Here is a 21532-nt window from a genome sequence, read left to right on the forward strand (position 1 = left end):
GGTATTCAATTTACAGCAGTGGGCAAAGCTACCTTAAGTACTTCATTTTGCTCCGGCAAAATTACTTTTAGCATGTAAACAAAAAAACACAATAACCCGACAAATGAAAGTTTAAAATCATACTAACATCTTTGGATCCCTTTATTTTTTTATTTTTTAGAACTAATACACAAAATGCCTCTTTTATAAGTAAATCTTGTGAGGGAGCAAAAAAAAAAAAAAAAAAAAATATGGTACAAGAGGCACCCAAACAGTATAAATGTAAAGGTGTTGGCAAATCATTTGTCTTGTACTGTCTACACCAGGGATGCTCAAACTATGGCCCCTCCAGCTGTTGCGGAACTACACATCCCATGACGCATTGTAAAACTCTGACATGCCCAGACATGACTAGGCATGATGGGAATTGTAGTTCCTGAACAACTGGAGGGCCATAGTTTGAAGACCCCTGGTCTACACTGGTGAATTGTGCTCTATAATAAAAATGTATGCTGCACAAATGAGGTAAACTTCAACCTCGGGTCTAGAAAAAAGACTTTTCAGAAGCCGGAAAACTAAATTGTACGTCAAACCCCACTCTGGGCACCACAAAAAAAAAAAAAAAAAAAAAAAAAAAAAAAAAAACAGACCAGAAGAAAACCCTTGCAGTGGGCTGCTCCCCTGGAACTGCAAAGGATAAATGCTTGTCAAGTCTAGGGGTAGAGCAAAAACTTTCAGAGCTCACGCACATGGGTGCCTGAGGGATGTAAACCACCTCGCCTGAAAGCCACAGGGTTTACAAACAGCCATCCAGAGAAAATCAATGGCCGTTTAGAGGTATACACCGGTATTGGTGTATAAATGCAGTGGTGTTCAGCTGTATAACCCCTGCATGCAGATAGTCTACATCCAGAGGCATATAAACATGCACGTGTGTGTAGAAGTGCTGGCATATACCTGTATAATGCCATTGTGTTTTTTAGGTGGCTGTAGGCAGCATCAGTGGTTCCTTGTCAGGGAAACGCTTTATGTTGTGCGGCCCCCGGGACCCATACACGAGGCCTTATGACTCATTTCTTGCTCTGGCAGGCTCCCTCCGCACTGCAGCCGGTCCCCCGCTGCCTCTTCTCTAAGGCACTCAAACCGACGGTCACACTCTAGCATTATCGTATACTATGCAGGGCCAATAGTCCTGCATTGTACCAGAGAATGTTGAGAGTCCGCTCACAAAGCCCAGAGTGGCAGACAAGAGGTGAGCGCCAAAGGAATGATGCAAGTATCTTATTCCTCTACTCCTATACTGAAAGAGCATTTAACCCGCAGGGAAGGGGGCACTCCAAAGTTTTGCGTGTTTTTCTAAATCCTGGAATTGAACTTTAAATTTAAAAAAACAAAAACACGTTTTTCCTCGGAATCTACAAATACTTTTAGTTGGCCATCCACATGCACAGCAGAGAACCCTAGAAATCCAGCCGGTTCTTTCATGGATGATTAGGTAGCCAATTAAACAAAAACAACATTTTCCACAACAATCCAACAGCCATAAACCGCATCGTTCAGAACTCAAACGGCTCCCGCAGCTGTGCAATTATCCTCGGCAAGGCATGGACGCCATCATTTTTACCGACATAATACAACTCAACTATAGAAACTTGTGACATCACCGAGAGCCTAAGTTCTTCCATGACGTCTCTAGATCTTAGTAGCCACTTAAGATCAGAAAAACTAGGGGCGGCCGGTCCGAGGCAGGCTACTTCTGAATTTGTGCACAATTTACGAACAGACAAATCCCAAGACTAATACATTTTAAACATTATGACACTTCAAAATATGCATCGCATCTCTGCCTATAGAAAAAGACAAGTATACATCTGATGGAAGAGTTACAAAAAGACAAAACTAGAATTGGCCCATAACAATATCAATTGTACACCCCATTAGATGTGCTGAATACAAAGGTATGGTTTTCCTTTTGTTTGTTTTTTTTACAGCTATACAAAGCTCTGTTTCTTTGGCAGTGGGAAAATAATGCAAACTTGCAGCTATAGAAAACGGTCATTTGCCTTAGAAACTGTACTAAGGATTTATTTTTCTCTCTTTACCAACATCCAACATGTGCTGCTATCTGGTATGTGACCTCACAAGGGTCTGACTAGGATAACAAGCAGTATTGACAATGCTCTTGCCCATCATACACAGCATACAAAAAGGATAAAACCTCACAGTATCAATGGCATTCTGGGTAGATGCTCGCAGCGACTACACAATACAAAGTGTTGAAAAGGAAAAAAAAAAAATTTCCATTTTCATCACTGTTTTTCCATGTTCTGTTAAACTATACATACCAAAAAAAAACTCAGTCTCCCATTTCAAATATGCTTAATGCTCAACATATTTCAAAGTTGCCCTGTCTTATTTTCTTTCAGAACTGCCGATCGCTCATCAGTCCTTTAGTGTTGCAGGGGCCACAAAAGACACGAGGAAAAAAAAAAAAAAAAAAAAAACAGTTCTGGTTAAGGACCCCGCGGCACTGAAGAAGTTCGTTCAGGCTGTCACGATCGAAGTGCTGGTGACAACAATACAGAAAGTTTAATCTCATTCTTCACAAAGACTGAAAACATCTTCCTGGGACTGGTAATGGTAAAAATAGAGCGCTTCATCTGCTAAGCAGCCACCTTGTTGTCTTTCTGCAAGAGAGAGAGGAGAGAAGAGGGAGAGAACAAAAACTGTCAAAATATATTCATAAATATATCAGAAATGCATAAAAAGTTTCTTTTGTGCAAAAAGCCCTTTGTGAACCGCCGAAAATGCATTGTTAGACATATACTAATAAAACAGGAATTCTGGTTTTGATAAATACAGAGGGAAATTCTATGAATAGGATTTGTTCTATATGACAACGTGTTAAAGCGAAAGTGTAGTCAACATTACAACCTGCCCTCATCTGAAATCCGCTTATACATACCACTCATTGTTGGCACCCAATGGCGTTCTATTCACAAGGGGTAGATATTATACCGGGTGACATCACTAGCGCATGCCCATTAGCGCAGTCCTAATGTGCCCTCAAGCCCTGCGCCGTCCCTGATCCCACAGCTCCCGGGTGCTTCCACATTCGACTGGTCTTCACAGGTTCCATCCTTTTGGCAGCTTGAATGGCCCGGGCCGCGATGACGTCACACCTGCACATGCGAGTCACATGGCTGCGGCACAGCTCATGTATACTAATATGCACATGTGCGACAGTGTACAATACAGCTGACAGGCAGGAGGGAGCATTTATAGCAGAGGAGACTTTCGGTTCTCGATCAAAAACACTATCCTTCATAAATTTAATAAAAAGTGGGTTTACTACCTCTTTAAAGTGGAGCTCCACTAATTTTTGTGTTGAAAGTCAGCAGCTACAAAACATAGGTACCTCTCCCTCCCCCCAAAATGAAATGCAAAATGTGGCATATTTGGGGGAGAGGAGTGCTTAAAGCGGAACTTCCCCTTTTGGGTTAGGAAGGAGAGAAGCAGGAAGTCAGGCCAACCCTGTAAATGCAAGGGTCCCCCTGCAGAGGTAGAACGCTGAGGGATACCAATGAGGGGTTTAACAGCATCCAAGGAAGAAAAATGGTCCTAATGAAGGGACTGCAATTCCAGAGAGGCTACAACTTATGATGTAAAGTTCTCACATGCCACCTATACGGCCTCCAAAAGCAAATGTTGAGATAGCAGCTATTTGGATTGGTGCTATACAGGGACCAGCTAAAGCAGAAGCGCAATGAGGAATCTTGATTGAAGCCAGAGGAAAAAAAAATTTAATGAAGTGCAGAAGGCTAGCAAAAAATTGTTCCATTTTGTTTCCAAAACGCAGTCAAAACATTTCTATCCTGAATGCGATTCTCCTGCGTTCAGGAGGGGGGAGGTTGAGCCTTCCCTAACTGCAGCAGCTCCTGAAAGCCTATATGTACATTGACACATAGGCTTTTATGGAGTCAAGTTTAGGCGCTTAGGCAAAAAAAAAAAAAAACCCTGTCAAAAGTTCCTAAACTCAAGTTTAGACGCTGTAGTGTACATGAGGCAAAAAAAAAAAATGGAGGCATGCTGGGTAAAGGAGGTGTTATATGGGGGTTGGCTTACTACTTTTCAGTCTGCCAGTGTTCCAACCTCCTGTAGGTGAAAGTACACCTGACTTTCTGAATTCCTGTGTCCCTTAAATGGAGAAACTTCTTTTAAGCGAACCTCCCTCTTAAATAGGCAAAGTAAAATTCTCCTTAAGTGCATTTCCAGCACTGATTCGGACTTGTACCTGCTTTCTAAAACGAAAAAAAAAAAAAACTAAGGAGTATCTGTTCTGCTGTTGAAACAGGATTTTCAAACACAAGGACCTCCCACTTGAAATTAGTTTGTACTCGTCAGTTCTTCCTGCAGCAGCTGCTAGCAGACACCAGAGGGAAATTACACAGAAGATGAGGTGCAAAGTTCCTATTGGGATATTTGAGCATTCCTCCACCGCCTTCCTTTAGCTCCCTCTTGTGGAGGCTGGAAGCAGAAAACAATTGAAACTATTCACACTCCAACATTTTGTGGAAAGCCTTCCCAGGAGTGAGCTAAAATAATGAAAATCAATGCAGAATATGAAAAATTGGCACCGAGAGATGAGGTCTTCTGTCACACAAGGTCCCCCCTGAAATGCTCTTCACTCACCCTGTATTCATAGTCTGTAAATTCCCTTCCACGCCCTCCTCTGTAGCCTCCGCGGTAACCTCTGGGTGCCCCAAAACCACCGCCTCCTGTGCCTCTCCTTTCGCCTCGCCCTCTTCCACCACGGAAGCCCATGTTCCCTCCTCGACCTCTGTAACCGCCACGACCTCTGGAGCGCATTGGAACACCAAATGTCTCAACGTTAATTCTTCGCTCCTCAGCCCACGTTGACCTTCGATCCCTGAAGTGTGGGGGGACAAAATAGAAACTATTTAGCATTTTACAAGTATGACATTTTTCCTCGTTAACCAGACGAGAAAAAAAAAAGTTGACAAGGATATACATACATACATATATTCTTCATTACAAATATCTACCGCGGCTTGCCAACACTTAGGAAATTGTGGTATTCGTTTTTTCTGTGTTTCCAGCCCCCCCCTCCCCCCCGGGGTCTGTGGGAGGACTAGTGCCCCATCATTGGTGTCTGTGGGAGGACTAGTGCATCATCATTGGGGTCTGTGGGAGGATAAAGAACTAGTCACAGACACCAATGATGGGCACTAATCCTGGCCAAACCACATACAAGCAAGCATAGGGCTGCATTCGGACCATGGGCCACAGTTTAGAGACCACTGGCCTAAACAAAGGGTGGATCCCCTTTCAATTTTTTTTTTTTTAGCAGACTAGATCAGAGGTAGGTGGGTGTAAATAGACAAATCTGTCCATAGGAGTAAGTGGATCGTCTGATCAAGCATGCCCGAAAAACTGACCGGTGGACCTGACAGGACCCTTCGCATGAAAGGGGCCTAATAGACACACTCTGACCAAGCTAGCTTGAATCTGCTTCAGTGTTTAGAATGAACAGTTTCATACAGGAATCCTTTCAATCAGTAGGGTACTGGCAGGATTGCAAAGCTTCTAAAAATAAATGGATTTGAAGAAATTACTGGATAGGGGGAAAAAAAAAACAAAACACGATTCAACACCTGGAAATTGAAAGAATGGCAACTTAAAGAATCCCTCATCAATGAATGAAGCAGCCTGGCCATGGGGTATTTACTAGCTTAGGGTAAATTCTGCTAACAGTGTCACTTTAAAATCACATGCAGTGCAATCACATGATCACAATGTCAACATAGCGGTTATGAATGAACTGGCAACAAAAGTGAGTACACCCCTAAGTGAAAATGTCCAAACTGGGCCCAAAGTGACAATACTTTTTGTCTGGCCACTATTTCCAGCACTGCCTTAACCCTTTTGGGCATGGAGTTCAGAGCTTCACAGGTTGCCACTGGGGCCCTCTTCCACTCCTCCATGATGACATCACAGAGCTGGTGGATGTTAGAGACCTTGCGCACCTCCACCTTTCGTTTGAGGATGCCCCACAGATGCTCAAAAGGGTTTAGGTCTGGAGACATGCTTGGCCAGTCCATCACCTTTACCCTCAGCTTCGTTAGCAAGGCAGTGGTCGTTCTCAAGTTGGAATACTACCCTTCAACCCAGTCTCCAAAGAGAAGGGGATCATGCTCTGCTTCAGTAGGTCACAGTACATGTTAGCATTCATGGTTTCCTCAAATGAACTGTAGCTCTCCAGTGCCGGCAGCACTCATGCAGCCCCAGACCATGACAATCCCATCACCATGCTTGACTGTAGGCAAGACACACTTATCTTTGTACTCCTCACCTGGTTGCTGCCACACACGCTTGACACCATCTGAACCAAATAAGTTTATCTTGGTCTCATCAGACCACAGGACATGGTTCCAGTAATCCATGTCTTAAGTCTGCTTGTCTTCAGCAAACTGTGGGCTTTGTGCATCATCTTTAGAAGAGGCTTCCTTCTGGGACAACAACCATGCAAGACTTATTTGATGCAGTGTGTGGCATATGGTCTGAGCACTGACAGGCCAACCCCCCAACCCTTCAACCTCTGCAGCAAAGCTGGCAGCACTCATACATCCATTTCCCAAAAACAACCTCTGGATATTACGCTGAGCACATGCACGCAACTTGACCATGGCAAGGCCTGTTCTGAATGGAACTGGTCCTGTCAAACCTGTATGGTCTTGGCCACCGTGCTGCAGCTCAGTTTTAGGGTCTTGGCAATCTTAATAGCCTAGACCATCTTTATGTAGAGCAACAATTCTTTTTTTTTTTTTCAGATCCTTTGCCATGAGGTGCCATGTTGAAATTCCAGTGACCAGTATGAGAGAGTGAGCGTGATAACACCAAATGTAACACATCCGAGACCTTGTAACACGAATGAGTCACATGACATGGGGAGGGAAAATGGGTAATTGGGCCCAATTTGGACATTTTCACTTAGGGGTGTACTCACTTTTGTTGCAAGCGATTTAGACATTAATGGCTGTTGTCGAGTTATTTTGAGGGGACAGCAAATTTACACTGTTATACAAGCTGTACACTCACTACTTTACATTGTAGCAGAGGGTTATCGCTCTCTGTCCATTTTATAACAAAGTAGAAAATATTGGGTTTTACGTTTCTTTCAAAAAAATGTCGGTCTTTTTTCATTTAGATTACTAAAATTAGAATACCCAGTGGTGATCAAATACCACCCAAAAAACAAAAAAACAGCTCTATTTGTATGAAAAAAAAAAAATAAAAAATTTCATTTGGGTACAGGGTTTGCATGACCAAGCAGTTGCCATTTAAATTTGTGCAGTGCTGAATAGCAAAAAGTGGCCTGGTCATAAAGGAGGTAAACCTTTCCACAGCTTAAGTGGTGGTTAAGGCAGCAACTGACCGATGAAAATTCCACTCGTGCTAAGCAGATACAAAATAATCATTGTGCAAGGTGAAAAAATCAGCGCAATCGATATTTGCTGAAAAATAGATCCCTTACTGAGGAAGTCGTGACGCGGGAGCGCATGACGCAACACGCTTAGGGGGCGGAGACTACGAGCTGCAACACGGCATTACGGCTCCTCCAGAGGCACTGTGTATTTGTTCGATCAGCTAGCACAAGCTGTGGATTGTGCTCGCCTTGTAAGTGTATTTCTTGTGTTTATTATATTAAAGTTACCATATCAGAGAGCATTAGATCCCCTGTTGCTTTATTTTTCATGCTTACTGGGAGTTACTGTGGATATATGCGGGTATTCCACATATCCTTGCAAGGAGCAGTATCTCATTGATGTCCCCACAAGGATTACCCCCATTGGGATCATTGATTGCTTACACAATCCGCTGGATGGAGTAGTTTAATGATATCCCTACCAAGGATCACTACTACCGGTATTGTGACTGCATTTTGAACCTGTGTGGGAAGGCGAGAGGCTATCCATTAGTTGTGGTGGTGGACACACGAGCACTGAGTGTGGAAGTATTTGACAAGCACCTCATCTTGCTGATTTTGCACATTTCTACTGAATGGACTGGTCATATTTATATTAATTTATTTTCACTCCTGGTTTGCACTGCCTGCACTTGCACTGATAGATTGTGCACTATTATGAATATAAAGATTTTAGTTGTGTATGGATTGATTATTTGACATATTATTATTGATATTGTTTTAACACTGTTAAGCACTTTATGTCAATATCTTTTGGATATTGTTATTTATACAGCAGGCACCTTATTAGCACATTACCATATCTTTGCACTTATTCACTTTAGCGCTGTACCCCTATGTGTTACCAACAACATAATCATTACCTGTTATCATCACAAGATATGTTGTCGAAGAAAGATTTGGTTTTATCGTAGTAACAAGGCACCTCTTCCTCTTCTGTGGTTCCTTCACTGGTCTGCATGTCCACTCCAGAGTCTCCTTTGTCTTCCCCATTAACTGGCTTCTCCACTTTGTCATCTGGAAAAATCACACAAGCACTAACCAACATGCACAGGACACGTTTGCATGAGGTAAACAGTCATGCAAACATCAATTTCTAGATGGTATGGCACAAACTTTGCAGGGGGTCCATTTAACCACTTGAAGACCAAGTCAATCGGACACTTTTACATTTAAAAATAATTTTTGCTAAAAAATTACTACGAACCCCCAAATATTATACATTTTACTGTAATTATTAAATTATATATTAAACAGAGGCCCTAGAGAATAAAATGGTGTGTTTTGCAATGTGACAGGGTAGTGCAAAAAAAAAAAAAAAAACACAATACCCAATTGCTTGGTAAAATATAAAAAAAGATAACACGTAAATAGATACCCAACATGTCACATTTTAATATTGCCCATGCCTTTCGAATGGCGACACAGGGTTAATAAAAATCTCCATAGGTGACGCTTTAAAAGCCTTTACAGGTTACCAGTTTAGAGAGTTACACAGGTCTGGTGCTGGAATTATTGCCATCACTATAACGTTTGTGACGATACCTCACAGATATAGTGCATGCATGGCCTACGTATGCGTTGGCCTATGCAAAAAAGGAAGGTTTAAAAAACAAACATTTAGGTTACATTTTTTATTTTTACATGGTTTCTTCGAAAAAAAAGTTATTGCAATTACAAGAAATGTAAAAATCCCTTGTGATAATAAGCAGCAACAGGTCTATTAGACCCCAATCTGCCCTGAAAGCTTGAGACAAGATCTGATCAGAAGCTTTCCCAAGCCGGTAAACAAAAGACTAAGACCCCATTCACACTAGTGCGACTTGTCAGGCGACTTGCAGTGGGTCGCCTGCCATTGATTAGCACAGGACCCGTTCTAATAGGAGCAACACAAGTCGCTCCGACTTAGAAAAAGGGTCCTGTACTACTTTAAGGGCAACCTGGAGGCGACTTGCATTGACTTCAATTATATGAAGTCCGTGCATGTCGCGCCGCGTGCAACGCGACTTCACAGGTCGCCCCAGCAAGTCGTGTCACCCCTGTGTGAAAGGGCTCTAAAACAGGAAGTGGCAAAACATTGTTGCTTCCAGTTTCGTATACAAGAGATGATCGGGGACATTCTGATCCCAATCAGCACTATGGTAAACCGACAAACGGGAGACCCTGGAGAAACACTGGAGGGCAGCAGGATGACCCCTCGCGCCAGGATTGCTTTTACATAAAAAGTAGATCCCCTCCCAAGAAAAATACAGGATGGTGCCTGTAGCTGCAGGCATCCCAGTACACCACTTCAAACTGCCACCATGTATATACGTATTGGGGTAGGCTAGTGGTGTAAAAAAAAAAAAAAAAGCCTATGTCTACACACAAGGATATGCAAAAATCTGTGCAGGTTAGCCTCCCCCACATCTCAAGCTTACTGGACAGCTAAACATTTACCCACCTTTTATTTTTAACTTGTTGTGAAACTCCCTGTCAATTTCTTCTTTGTTGAATTGTGCGTTGGCGCTTTCAAAGTCAAAGTCCTTCTCAAATTTCATGGGACCATCTCGTCTGACGTTAAATCTCCCTCGGCCCCCTCTGTGACCACCACGACCTCTCCTGGGCTGGGATGTGCCTGCTGCTGATGAGGCTTTGGTGGAACAAACAGCATAGTCAAAAAATGAAAAAAATAAATGCCAGCATGTACATTTATGCTCCAAATCCTCTAGTTTGTGCCCAATCTCTAATGGTAGATTCTATTTCTCTGAGTTAGGTGCTATGCAGATGAGGGAAACAGCGGATATAGTGGAATATGAGGAGATGCCCTGGTTCAGGGGCCTCTCCAGAAGCACAAAGTGTTATCGAAGTACTTGCAGGTACTCATTTAAAAATGTATTTTTCAAGACAATTGATATAAATATCATTTGCACCAAAAGGTCTTTGGACACATATTTTGCTCTGGGACTTTAACCACTTAAGCCCCGGAAGATTTTACCCCCTTCCTGACCAGGGCCTATTTTGCGATTCGGCACTGCGTGACTTTAACGGACAATTGCGCGGTCTTGCGACGCTGTACCCAAACTAAATTGACGTCCTTTTTTTCTCACAAACAGAGCTTTCTTTTGGTGGTATTTGATCACCTGTGCGATTTTTTGATCATGCGCTCTAAACAAAAAAAGAGCAACAATTTTGCAAAAATAACAATATTTTTCACATTTTTTAATATGAAATTCCCCCCCCCCAAAAAAAAAAAAAAAAAGTGTAAAAATCAACATTTTTTTTAACATTTTCGGCCAATTTGTTTTATGCTACATATGTTTGGGGGGGGGGGGGGGAATAAAAATCGCAAAAAAGCATATTTTGATTGGTTTGCGCAAAAGTTATCGCATTTACTAAGGGAAAGATTTGTCATTTTTTTTTTCTTTAACGCGTAATGGCGATCTGCAATTTTTTTTGCGGTACTGCGACATTGTGGCGGACAGATCGGACCCTTGACTGACATTTTTGGGGTTACCAGTGACATTACTACAGTAATCAGTGCTATACATATGCACTGTTACTGTAAAATTACACTGGCAGTGAAGGGGTTAACTTTTTTAGAGGGAGGGGCTATGTGTGTCCCTAGGGGCGTGATTCTAACTGTGATTGGCTGTGGCTTGAGGTGTAGGAACAGTGATCAACGGTCCTACATAGTAGAACCGTATGATCACTATTCCTATACAGGGGAGAATGACAGGCAGCTTGTTTACATCAGCCGCCTGCCTTTCTCCCTCTGCACCGACGATCGGCGAGTGACCACACGCGTGGGGGGGGGGGGGGGGACCACGCACGCGCGCGCTCCCTAGACCCTCACAGGCTAGCGACGTAGTACTACATCGCTCTGCCTGTGAGGGGCTGACTGCCGACGTAAATAGTCGTGCGGCAGTCGGCAAGTGGTTAATAGCAACATAACTGCCGTGCATAGCCTGTGCAAAAAGCCGAGCTGTAGGAGGGACCCATCAGGCCCCACTCACTACAGGAGTGGGCTAAGACCAGACCAGACACCCTGCACAAGGAGAGAGCAGCAGTGAACGGTCTTTATTACAGGGAGCTCCTGCACTGAGGCAAAGATTCCCACTGGATTACTGCACATATCTGGAAGAAATACACAAAGCAAACCAAGATTCAAGCACACAAGCCTCTTGTATTTACACCATTTTCTTAGCCCAGATTTTAGTTTAAACCACAGGTTCACTCTCAAGAAAGAAAAAAAAAAAAAAAAAAGCTAGTTTTCTCAACGAAAGTCTATTCTTACCTGCCTGCCTCCTGCTGGGGTCTTGCTTGTCGTTCCTGAGAATGTCTGCTTCGGCTCTTGCTACCTTTTGTGCCTCAACTAGACACAAAAAACACAAAGGCATTTGTACATTGTACAAGAAGAAGAAAAAAAAAAAAAAAAAAAAAGAAGAAGAAGGAGGGAGGCGGTGCTCACTTTTCCTTTGCTCTGGACTTTCCATGGTCTTTTGTATTGTGGATTGCAGAGACCTGGAAGGAACTGGACTCCTCCTGCCCACGGCTGCCGTTACAGCTGGCTGAGCAGTCGATGCCGTCTGGACCCCTTGTTCGAGGGTTGGACTCTTCCTTAACGTATCTAGCAGGGGACTCGTGCGGCCTACAGACAAAAGTAACAAAATTACCAAAACGACACCACAAAGTGTGTATAGGCTCAATGGAGACTTGACAGGAATGTGATCCATGCACAATGACAAACTTCCAGCAAACGGTTGACTATTCAAAATGAGTTTAATAGCATTTTTACACTACCTGTAGACCTATCTATATCTCATCTCAATTTTCTGGTTCCCCCCTCAACTCCCCCCCCCCCTTTTTTTCCAATCCAAAAACATACGTTTATTCTAAACTAAAAAAAAATAAAATAGCATTTTTGGTTTGTGGTGCTCAGAGTGTAGTTCCACTTTAAAGAGCAAGTTCACTCCGGTCACTGCTGCCTTTACTTCTGTGAACAATTACCTATCACAGCTCATGCAGCCAATGCAGGGGTCCAGGGACTGAAAACTGTGGTCCTCTTCTGGGACCGCGCGAATCTGTAACGTGCCGACATGCGACTGCTTTGACCAATCAGAATGGCTTTAGTCAAACCCAGCATCGCTAAGGAAAGAAGGGGGAAGATCGCCACGGGTTTCAAATCCCCCGACCACTGCACTGGCTGCATAGGCAGTGAAAGCTAATCAACCACAGATAAAGCTGGACACAGATGGATCAAAATATGGCCGCTTCAGCAGGAACTGGTCAAATTTCAATTCATCTATGGGCAGGCTGGTTGTACTGCAGTCCATCAATCCACTTCAGTACGCCCAGCTGGTTTGTTTTTTTTTGTTCTATCCCTGGAGGCAATAGCCGCCACCAGATAGAATACAATAGAGTAGTGGGAGGGATTCCTCCATCAACATTGACTGTGTTGGGAGGGCAAACAGTTACACTTTCTGTCCTTTATGCAATTTTCTTTGCTTCAGCCAAGAGATAATGTATGGCATGCCTAAGCAGAGCAAGGACTGGGGGAGGGTGTACAGTGTTCGTTACATTTTTCCATACTGTAATGAGACTTTCACCAAACATTCACTGGTGGCAAATTAAAGCAGAGTTCCACCCTAAATTTATACTTACCTCCATCTTCTCGCTCCGGATAATCACAATTTTTTTTTTTTTTTTTTTTACTTACCTCGTATAGAATATACTTACCTTACTTCCTTCTTCCTCCCCTCGGCGATTCGTCACTTCCTGGCTTTGCAATGATTCCTGGGAGCTGAACGTCATTGCTCCCAGGAATCAATGCGCCTGCACCGGCCCAGACGTCAGTTCCGGTGCGCGCGTGTCATTCCCTTCTAAACAGCTTCTGGGCATGCCCAGAAGCTGTGGAGGGATGACGCGCTCGCACCGGAAGTGGCGGCGGGGCCGGTGCAGTGCATCGTGGGACCGAAGAAGACGGAAGAGGACACAGAAGAGGATCGCGCTGGCTTCAAGCTGCCCACACCTGAGATGGCAGCGCTGGACAATACTTTTCAAAGTAAGTATTTCTCCTAAAAGGTAAGTGCAACCCGGGACAGATCAGAGGCTAGCCATTGTGGAATGTACTAGCCCTGACTGTCCCGGGGGTATTTTTATTAAAAAAAGTATTCCCAGGGTGGAACTCCGCTTTAATCACTCCATTTAAAAAACACATGCAGCAGAAGTTTTACCTGCAGTGAATGTTGCTGATTTATAAAAGTATACACCCCAAGTGTAAAGTTTGCAACCAAGAATTCAGCAGCTGGAGTATAAAATGTATTCACCCCTTCCCACTCAAAGAAACATGGAGGGGAGTTTGTTTTCCACCATCATGCAATAAAGCAGTTTTGAAAATATACCTGACCTATATGGATAGTGCGCGAATATCAAGCATGCAATAAGTGGAAAGCAAAGAACGCTAAAATCAGATTTGGAAAAAGCTGGCCTATGAATACCAACTAAAAGTATAGTGAAAAATCGACTATTAAAAGTCAAACAAAAGAAAACAATTGTTAATATAAACTTTGAAAATGTCATTTACCCTGTGACAATTGTGTTTTTTGGGTTCTTGTGTCTTGATTAAAGGAGGTCACAGTGCTGGATGAGCCGAGAGAAGCACTAGATGCAGAGTCTGCACCAAATGAGCTCAGTGTGCTTCCAGCTAGTAAGAAAAAAAAAAAATACAATTAAACCAGTTCAAGGCAAAATTCTACAACATACTGTCAAAATACAATAAAATATTAGATACCTACGAGCAAAAAAAAAAATCTTTAAATAAATAATGTATCTGATAGAGATAAAATCTGACGTTTGAATAAATGTATTACCTTCGCTAGTACTGGAATGATTTCTCAGATTTCAGCAAAAGGTTTCATATTTAAAGCTAAAACGTAATGTACACATTGAATACCTTCCTGCACCTTTAAATGGTTATATCGTGGAGATGAAATTTTGTAGGCAATTAAGATCTATCGGCCTCAACCCCTCCCCCCTGACCGTACGCATATATATGAGGCCTCACTGGACTTTTATTTATTTTTTTAACGTGGGGTCTCATGCATGTGTATCTGTCTTTGTGCTGAGGGTCCGCAGCATGGCACGCTCCTAGCACAGAGACTGGGGTCTCACCAGGTCACCTGATAGCTGTGATCAGTCATTGCAAAGTGCACCAGTGTTTTCTCTTTCTCTAAATGGAGGGGAGAGATGCATTGCATCTCTATCTCTCTGCAAAGAAAGGTTTGATTTAGGTCAGTGCCAGGGGCAGTGTTTGGGTCAAGGGTCAGGATTTTTTTTTTTTTTTTTAATATCAATGTGTTTTAGGTAGAAAAAAAAAATCTGGGAGAGATTCATTATCATTTACCACCAAACAAAAGCCCAATTTATAAACTACCTAGATGAACAAAGTAGTTGGGATGATATATACGGTTTTATGAACACCAGTCAAAGTTGCAAAATTGTGCTAAGGCATTAACATTTGTTTTACCCTTAGGCGGGAAGGAGTTCAACTAGATGCACTGAGTTAAGGGTTGAATGCAGTTGCTTTGAAAGGCACAAGGTGGATAAATGCAGAAAAAAAATGCAGCTTGCCGATCTTACATTGCAATACTGCTGGAAAAAAATGGTCCAATTTGAAAAAGTTACATCGCTCTTGTAACCAATTAATGCATTTCAACCCATCTGATGAATAAAAGCCAGGCACAAATAAAAAAAAAAAAAAAATTATTATATTATACACATTATATATAACCATCCCTGACCCGTTGGGCCTTTCTTTGCTACAAACTAAAGGCAAATACATAAAAACATGCATACCAACAGCTCCAAACTGCTGAGGCATCAGAGGGCCTGAGGGGAACTGGCTGTACGCTGGCATCCTACTGAACGGGGCGTAGGAGCTTGCAGTCGGAAAGGAGGAGGTCGCAGAGGATCCTAGTGAAGACTGGAGAAAAAAAAAAAAAAACAGAATCACTAAAGTGTGTCTGGGTAAAAATCTCAGCAAAACATACACATTTCAAGGCTTCCACACAAACTGTATGATGCGATTCAGTTTGAACGGCACTGCAATGCGGTGCTACACAGTAGTAGCAGGCAACACGCAGCAGTGCACCACAACATAACATGGTGTGCCACCTAAATCACAAGAAAATTCCCCTTTATCCTACAATACTGTTCACATTAGTGCAATACGTTTTTAAAAACAATCCTGTATGCTGTATTTATGGTGAGCTTTTCAAAAGCGCACCTTCCATTGTAGTCAAGAATCCAGAAAACACACCAAAAAACACATTAAGAATTGTATACCATGTTTTTAGGCGCAGCAGTGTGAAAGGGCTCTTAAAGCTTAGAGCTTGCTAACACTGTAAATACTCGAACATCTACAGCCTGACCACAGCTTCCATTTAAGACATAATGAAATGACATACAAGTTAAGAGGTCATTTTAGCATGCTTTTTAAAGTACGCTTCAAAGTGTATGTCAGGGGGTATAAAACACCACACAACATGCAGGCAGTACATCTCTACGTTACATGCGTGTTTCTTTAGCTTTTATCCCTTTAACCACCGACAAAAAGATTTACCCCCCCCCCCCTTCCTGACCAGGCCATATGTTTGCAATACAGCCCTGCATTACTTTAACTGGCAACTGCATGGTCGTCGTGCTACACTGCACACAAATAAAATTATGTCCTCTCCCCCCCAAATAGAGCTCTCTTGGTGGCATTGGTTCATATTTTTTTTGCGCAAAAAAAAAAAAATAAAAAAGCGAATTTCTTCATAAATTTGGGCCAATATGTATTCTGCTACGTATTTTTGGTATAAAAAAAAAAAAAAATCCTAATAAACATATTGATTGGTGTGCGCAAAAGTTATAGCGTCTACAAACAATGGAATATTTTTATTTATTTTACTAGTAATGGCGGTGATCAGCGACTTTTAGCAGGACTACGATATTGCAGCGGACAATTGGGACACTGACACTTTTACAGTGATCAGTGCTAAAATATGCAAGGTCAGTGTACTAATGACACTGGCTGGAAGGGGTTAACATCAGGTGGGATCAAAGGGTTAACTGTGTGCCTACCAGAGATGTATAGTAACTAAGTAGAACTACTTCACTACTGTACTTAAGTACCGAAAGGCGGTATCTGTACTTTCCTAGAGTAGAATTTTTTTCTCCTACTTCCACTTTTACTTCACTACATTTTTTCGATGATTTCAATACTTCTACTCCGATATTTTTTTTTGTGCTGCATAGTTACTCGTTACAATTATAAAAATTACCACTGCCAGAACAGTAGATGGCAGGTTTCATGAAGCTCAAAACATGTGTATTATCAGCACATACGAAAATAAAAGCTACTGTATGTATAAATAAAAGCTGCATTTGAAATAAAAAAAAAAAAAAAAAAAAACAATATGATGTTCAAACTTTTGACTTCTTTCTTTAATAACTACATAACAGTACTTGTACTTTTACTTTCAGTACTTGAGTAGCAAAATTTTTTAAAAAACTACTTGCAGTCACTTTTTGATCGAGCACTTCCACTTCTACTCAAGTATGGGTTTCGAGTACTTTATACAACTCTGGTGCCTACCTAGTGATTTTGTATACTGCGAGTGGTGCTTTTACTAAGGGAAGGCATAGATCTGTGTCAGCAAGTTCCTACAAGTACAGAAAAATACCTGCTCGTCTTTTACAAATGCGGGCGGTCTGGGGACAAAGGTAGATTGGAAGGAAAAAAAATCTCACTGGAGGATAAGACCGAAACTTGATCCTGTAGCTGGACCAGACCAGCTTGTGGACACACCTGTCTTGAATCAGAGAGGTCCATGGGTCCAAAAAGAAGCGAAGAAGCCCCCCCCCCCCACCTCAGACACGGGTGAGGGCGCCCCTTCAGGCAGAAGAGTCCTTGTCTGCAGGTCTGGAAGAGCCCGCTCTCTGTGACGAGACTCCTCCACCCTGGCAGCCTGTGGAAGAAGAGTACTCTTCCCCCCCTGTAAGACCCTTAATGATATCCTCCAGGAAGATCCAAACAGGCGTTCCCCAAAAAAGGGGAGAACAGAAAAGGCCGCCTTGAAAGACTGGTCCGCAGACCAGCATTCCAGCCATATCATGCGCCAATGGACCACTGCTGTCACGGACAGCCTAGACACTAAGGGAGCTGCATCCAGAGAGGCACCACAGAAACTGCTGCCCCTGGATCAACTGGTCCGCCTGCTTGCAAAGGTGGGGGTGCTGTTCCCCCTGCAGATCCTGGTGCAAATGCTTTGCCCACTCCGTTTTAAGTCTGGGACACCAATGCCATCATGAACACCAACCTAAGGACCGAACTGGCCACAGTGAACATGTGGCAGACCAAAGTCTTGGATCTCCCATCAAAGGGGTCTTTACAAGCCAGAGACTCCTCACCAGAATTAGAGTGGAGTTATTCAGCCTGAAAATCCTCCACAGGTGAGACTGTCCATTTTTTTTTTTTTTTTTAACAGGGACTCTTTAAAGGGATACCTTCTAGCGAAAGCACTTAGGCAGCGACATAATGCGTTTAGGTCACTGACTCGCAACAATTTAGTCAAGCAGGCGGAAAAAGGGGACACCTTTTGCTGCTTTTGGGGAGTTGTGGTACCAAAGGGGACCGGCACCTTCGACGCAGCAGCATCCTCCAATTTTTAAAGGTGCCCGCACCGATACAATCAGTGCATCCACCAGCGCCGTTTCATGCGCGGCTGCAGAAGAGGAATCATCCTCACTATTAGAGCACTCGAAGTGCGTGGACGCAGACCCAGTAGTGTTGCTAGATACCAAGTTCACACTGAAACATATCAGGATTGTTACAGAGACACAAAACAGGCAGGTGAGGGTCGCCGACTGCGATGCCGCAAGGGGGCGCCGACCTAGGGTATTCAAATGGACCACCTACTGGACCCCAACGAAAAAAAAACAAAAAGGGGGGGGGGCGCGGATGTGGACCAATCCGCTACCCCAGCCCAACATAACAGCCGGGAGCTCTTAGGAACCCCCTGCCCTGGTTCCTAACCCCCAGGGTGACGAAGGACCAAGGACCCTGCTGTAACCCCCCCCCCCCCGGTGTGCGCCTGGAGAAAACTAGCCAGCAGCAGCCCCAAAGGAAGCCCCCCTTAGAGCATATGGCAAAAGCCAGCTCACAATCTCCAGGGGGAGGGGTACGGAAGACCTACGGTGACCCTAGAAGGGCTGGGGAGAAGGAGGGGAATCTGGGGGTCCCGCCGTCCCAAGGAGGGGCCCATGTCTACCCCAAAACCCTCAAGGTGGGACAACTACTTACCATACCGTGGAACCGGGTGGGCACCGCTCCACCGGAATGGAGGTGCTGTTGGCCTGGAGTACCGCTAACAGGTCGTATGCGCCCTAGCGAGACGTTTTACATGCAGGCCAGCTCCAGTCCAGTGGGGCTAAGTCGCGGCCGCCCTAGCGCAGAACTGATGCCTGCGCGCGCTGGTTGGACTGGGGAGACCTTAAGGACCAGTCCAGCAGTTGATTGTAGTTCTCACAGGAACAGAAAATAATTCAATTTAATAAAAAGGAAAAAAATGCTAGGACCAGAGATCCCAGCAAGGAACTAGGTCCTTACTCCCGACTAGGCAGAAAAAAAAAAAACTGAATGCCTATAGCAGTAAGTGGGAGTATACCCCCTGGGACTGCCCCATAGGCATGGTAAAGCTTTTTCCTGCCTAGTGTCCTACTCCTGTATAGGGCAGCATAACCCAATGTTCAAGAAGATACCAAAGCAGTGTCCATCAAAGAATGAAAGACATTTTTGTTTTGAGTGGAGAGGGATTAGAACCCCTGCCATTTTTTATTGCTGTCTGTGCCCCCATTAGGGAGATTCATCCTATTTGTTCAGTTTACTATTATCATCGAAAGTGAAAGTAAAACAAATCCCAAATTTTGGCTGCCCCAGAACAGTAATACAGTATAGGGGAAATCTGCACTTTGAAGGAATTTCCTACCACTTCCTTTTTTGGCTATAGGGCTAGAAGTGGAGAAATCTCCCTAAAAGGACACAATGCAAAAAAATAAAAATCTGTAAGGGGTAAAAACTCCCCCTTGCTCTATTGAAAATGAAACAGTTTTGCCTTCACCTCCTGTCGTGTGCAGACAATACAGTGTTTTTATGGACTGAGTGGTGTCAGCCCTGCCCAATTCTCTCTTGCTAAACTATTCAGACCCTCCTACTTGTCCATACCAACAAAATAATGGGTATTTATTCTGTATCCCCAAGATGAGAGTGAGAGAACACAGGAAACTTATAGCTGTGAATTCCTGACAAGATTCAGCCCAAGTTCACACTGATACGGTGCACTGCATTGAAACAGCGTTCACGCGATCCATTGCAGGTGTAAATATTAAATTAAGGACACCCCGAAACAGTTTGCAAAACTCCGTGCGATTGCTAAAATCGGATTGCACGGGTGTGAACACCCATGCAGTATAACTCAGGGGTGACAAAAAAGCCCTGCACTATTGTGGTGCAATTTGAGCCATACAAAATGAATGCCTCAAAATCTCAACGCAGACATCGCATGTAAATTGCACAGGAACGCAGTGCGATTCCTTTTCGAATCACATGCGGTGTCCTGCATCGCACAAGTGTAAACCCAAGCTAACAGTTATTTTTTTGTACCAAGCCTTATGCACACTAGGGGCAGAAAAACGCAGCATAAAAATGCTCATATTGCACAAGAATTTAAAAGTTTGTTTTACTGGCACTTGCTTTTAAAAAAGTTTTTTTTTTTTGTTTAACCACTTGAGCCCCGGAAGATTTTATCCCCTTCCTGACCAGGGGGTATTTTGCGATTCGGCACTGTGACTTTAACGGACAAATGCGCGGTCGTGCGACGCTGTATCTAAACAAATTTGACGTCCTTTTTTTTCCCACAAACAGAGCTTTCTTTTGGTGGTATCACCTGTGCGATTTTTTGATCATGCGCTATGAACAAAAAGAGCGTCAATTTTGCAAAAATAACTTTTTAAAAAAAAAATAAAAAATTCGCAAAAAGCGTATTTTGATTGGTTTGCGCAAAAGTTATGGCGTCTACTAACTACGGGAAAGATTTGTCATTTTTGTTTTTAACGCGTAATGGCGGCGATCTGCGATTTTTTTTCGGTACTGCGACATTGCGGCGGACAGATCGGACCCTTCACTGACATTTTTGACACTTTTGGGGTTACCAGTGACATTTCTACAGTAATCAGTGCTATATATATGCACTGTTACTGTAAAATTACACTGGCAGTGAAGGGGTTAACTTTATTTGAGAGGGAGGGGCTGTGTGTGTCCCTAGGGGCGTGATTCTAACTGTGATTGGCTGTGGCTTGAGGTGTAGGAACAATGATCAACGGTCCTACATAGTAGAACCGTATGATCATTGTTTCTACACCGGGAAGAATGACAGGCGGCTTGTTTACATTAGCCGCCTGCCTTTCTCCCTCTCCCCCCGACGATCGCTGAGTGACCGGCGGACATCGGGTCCGCCGGTCACACGTGGGGGGGGGGGGGGGGGGGGCGGTCCGTGACCACCCGGGGGCGCGCGCTCCCTCCCTAGACCCTCACAGGCTGACTGCCGCAGGCTGTGAGGGGCTGACTGCCGCAGTAAATATACTGTGCGCAGTCGGCAAGTGGTTAAGAAAACTTTCCCCTCTACTACTTTTTTGATGTACACTTGAAAAAACGCAGCATTTTTGCACATTTATGAACATTAAGTGTGAGCTCCTCCCAAAATCATGATTCTGATTTGTTTTTTCTACCTCTAAACGCTCCTCTGAAAATAGGCCTGTAAACCCCCTATGTGCATGGAAACATAGGCTATTGTACAGCTGCTTCTACAGGCTTAAGAAAAAAAGAAAAAAAGCACGCCTGTATAAGCAGCATTTTTAATGCCCGGTGTGCATGGACCCCAATAGATAAAGCTTTCAATTGTCTATTTAACAGCCAAGTTATTTAAGTTTACATACGAGTTTATTATATATATATATATATATATA

At 43.4% G+C, this 21532-nt stretch overlaps 1 protein-coding gene across 1 annotated transcript in view; it reads right to left on the minus strand.

The window, feature by feature from the left end:
* Positions 1-1404: 1404 nt before the first annotated feature.
* LSM14A (LSM14A mRNA processing body assembly factor) overlaps positions 1405-21532 on the minus strand; it is a 28714-nt gene continuing 8586 nt past the window's right edge. The window contains exons 3-10 of the mRNA XM_082269594.1: positions 15323-15449; positions 14052-14171; positions 11937-12116; positions 11763-11840; positions 9930-10118; positions 8350-8503; positions 4672-4909; positions 1405-2666 (exon numbers count right to left, since the gene is read on the minus strand). Coding sequence (XP_082125720.1) covers positions 2643-2666; positions 4672-4909; positions 8350-8503; positions 9930-10118; positions 11763-11840; positions 11937-12116; positions 14052-14171; positions 15323-15449 — 1110 coding nt within the window. The 3' untranslated portion in view covers positions 1405-2642. The remainder of the gene's footprint in view (positions 2667-4671; positions 4910-8349; positions 8504-9929; positions 10119-11762; positions 11841-11936; positions 12117-14051; positions 14172-15322; positions 15450-21532) is intronic.

Source organism: Pelophylax lessonae (assembly GCF_965119305.1).
Source record: "Pelophylax lessonae genome assembly, chromosome: 10".
Taxonomy (NCBI): domain Eukaryota; kingdom Metazoa; phylum Chordata; class Amphibia; order Anura; family Ranidae; genus Pelophylax; species Pelophylax lessonae.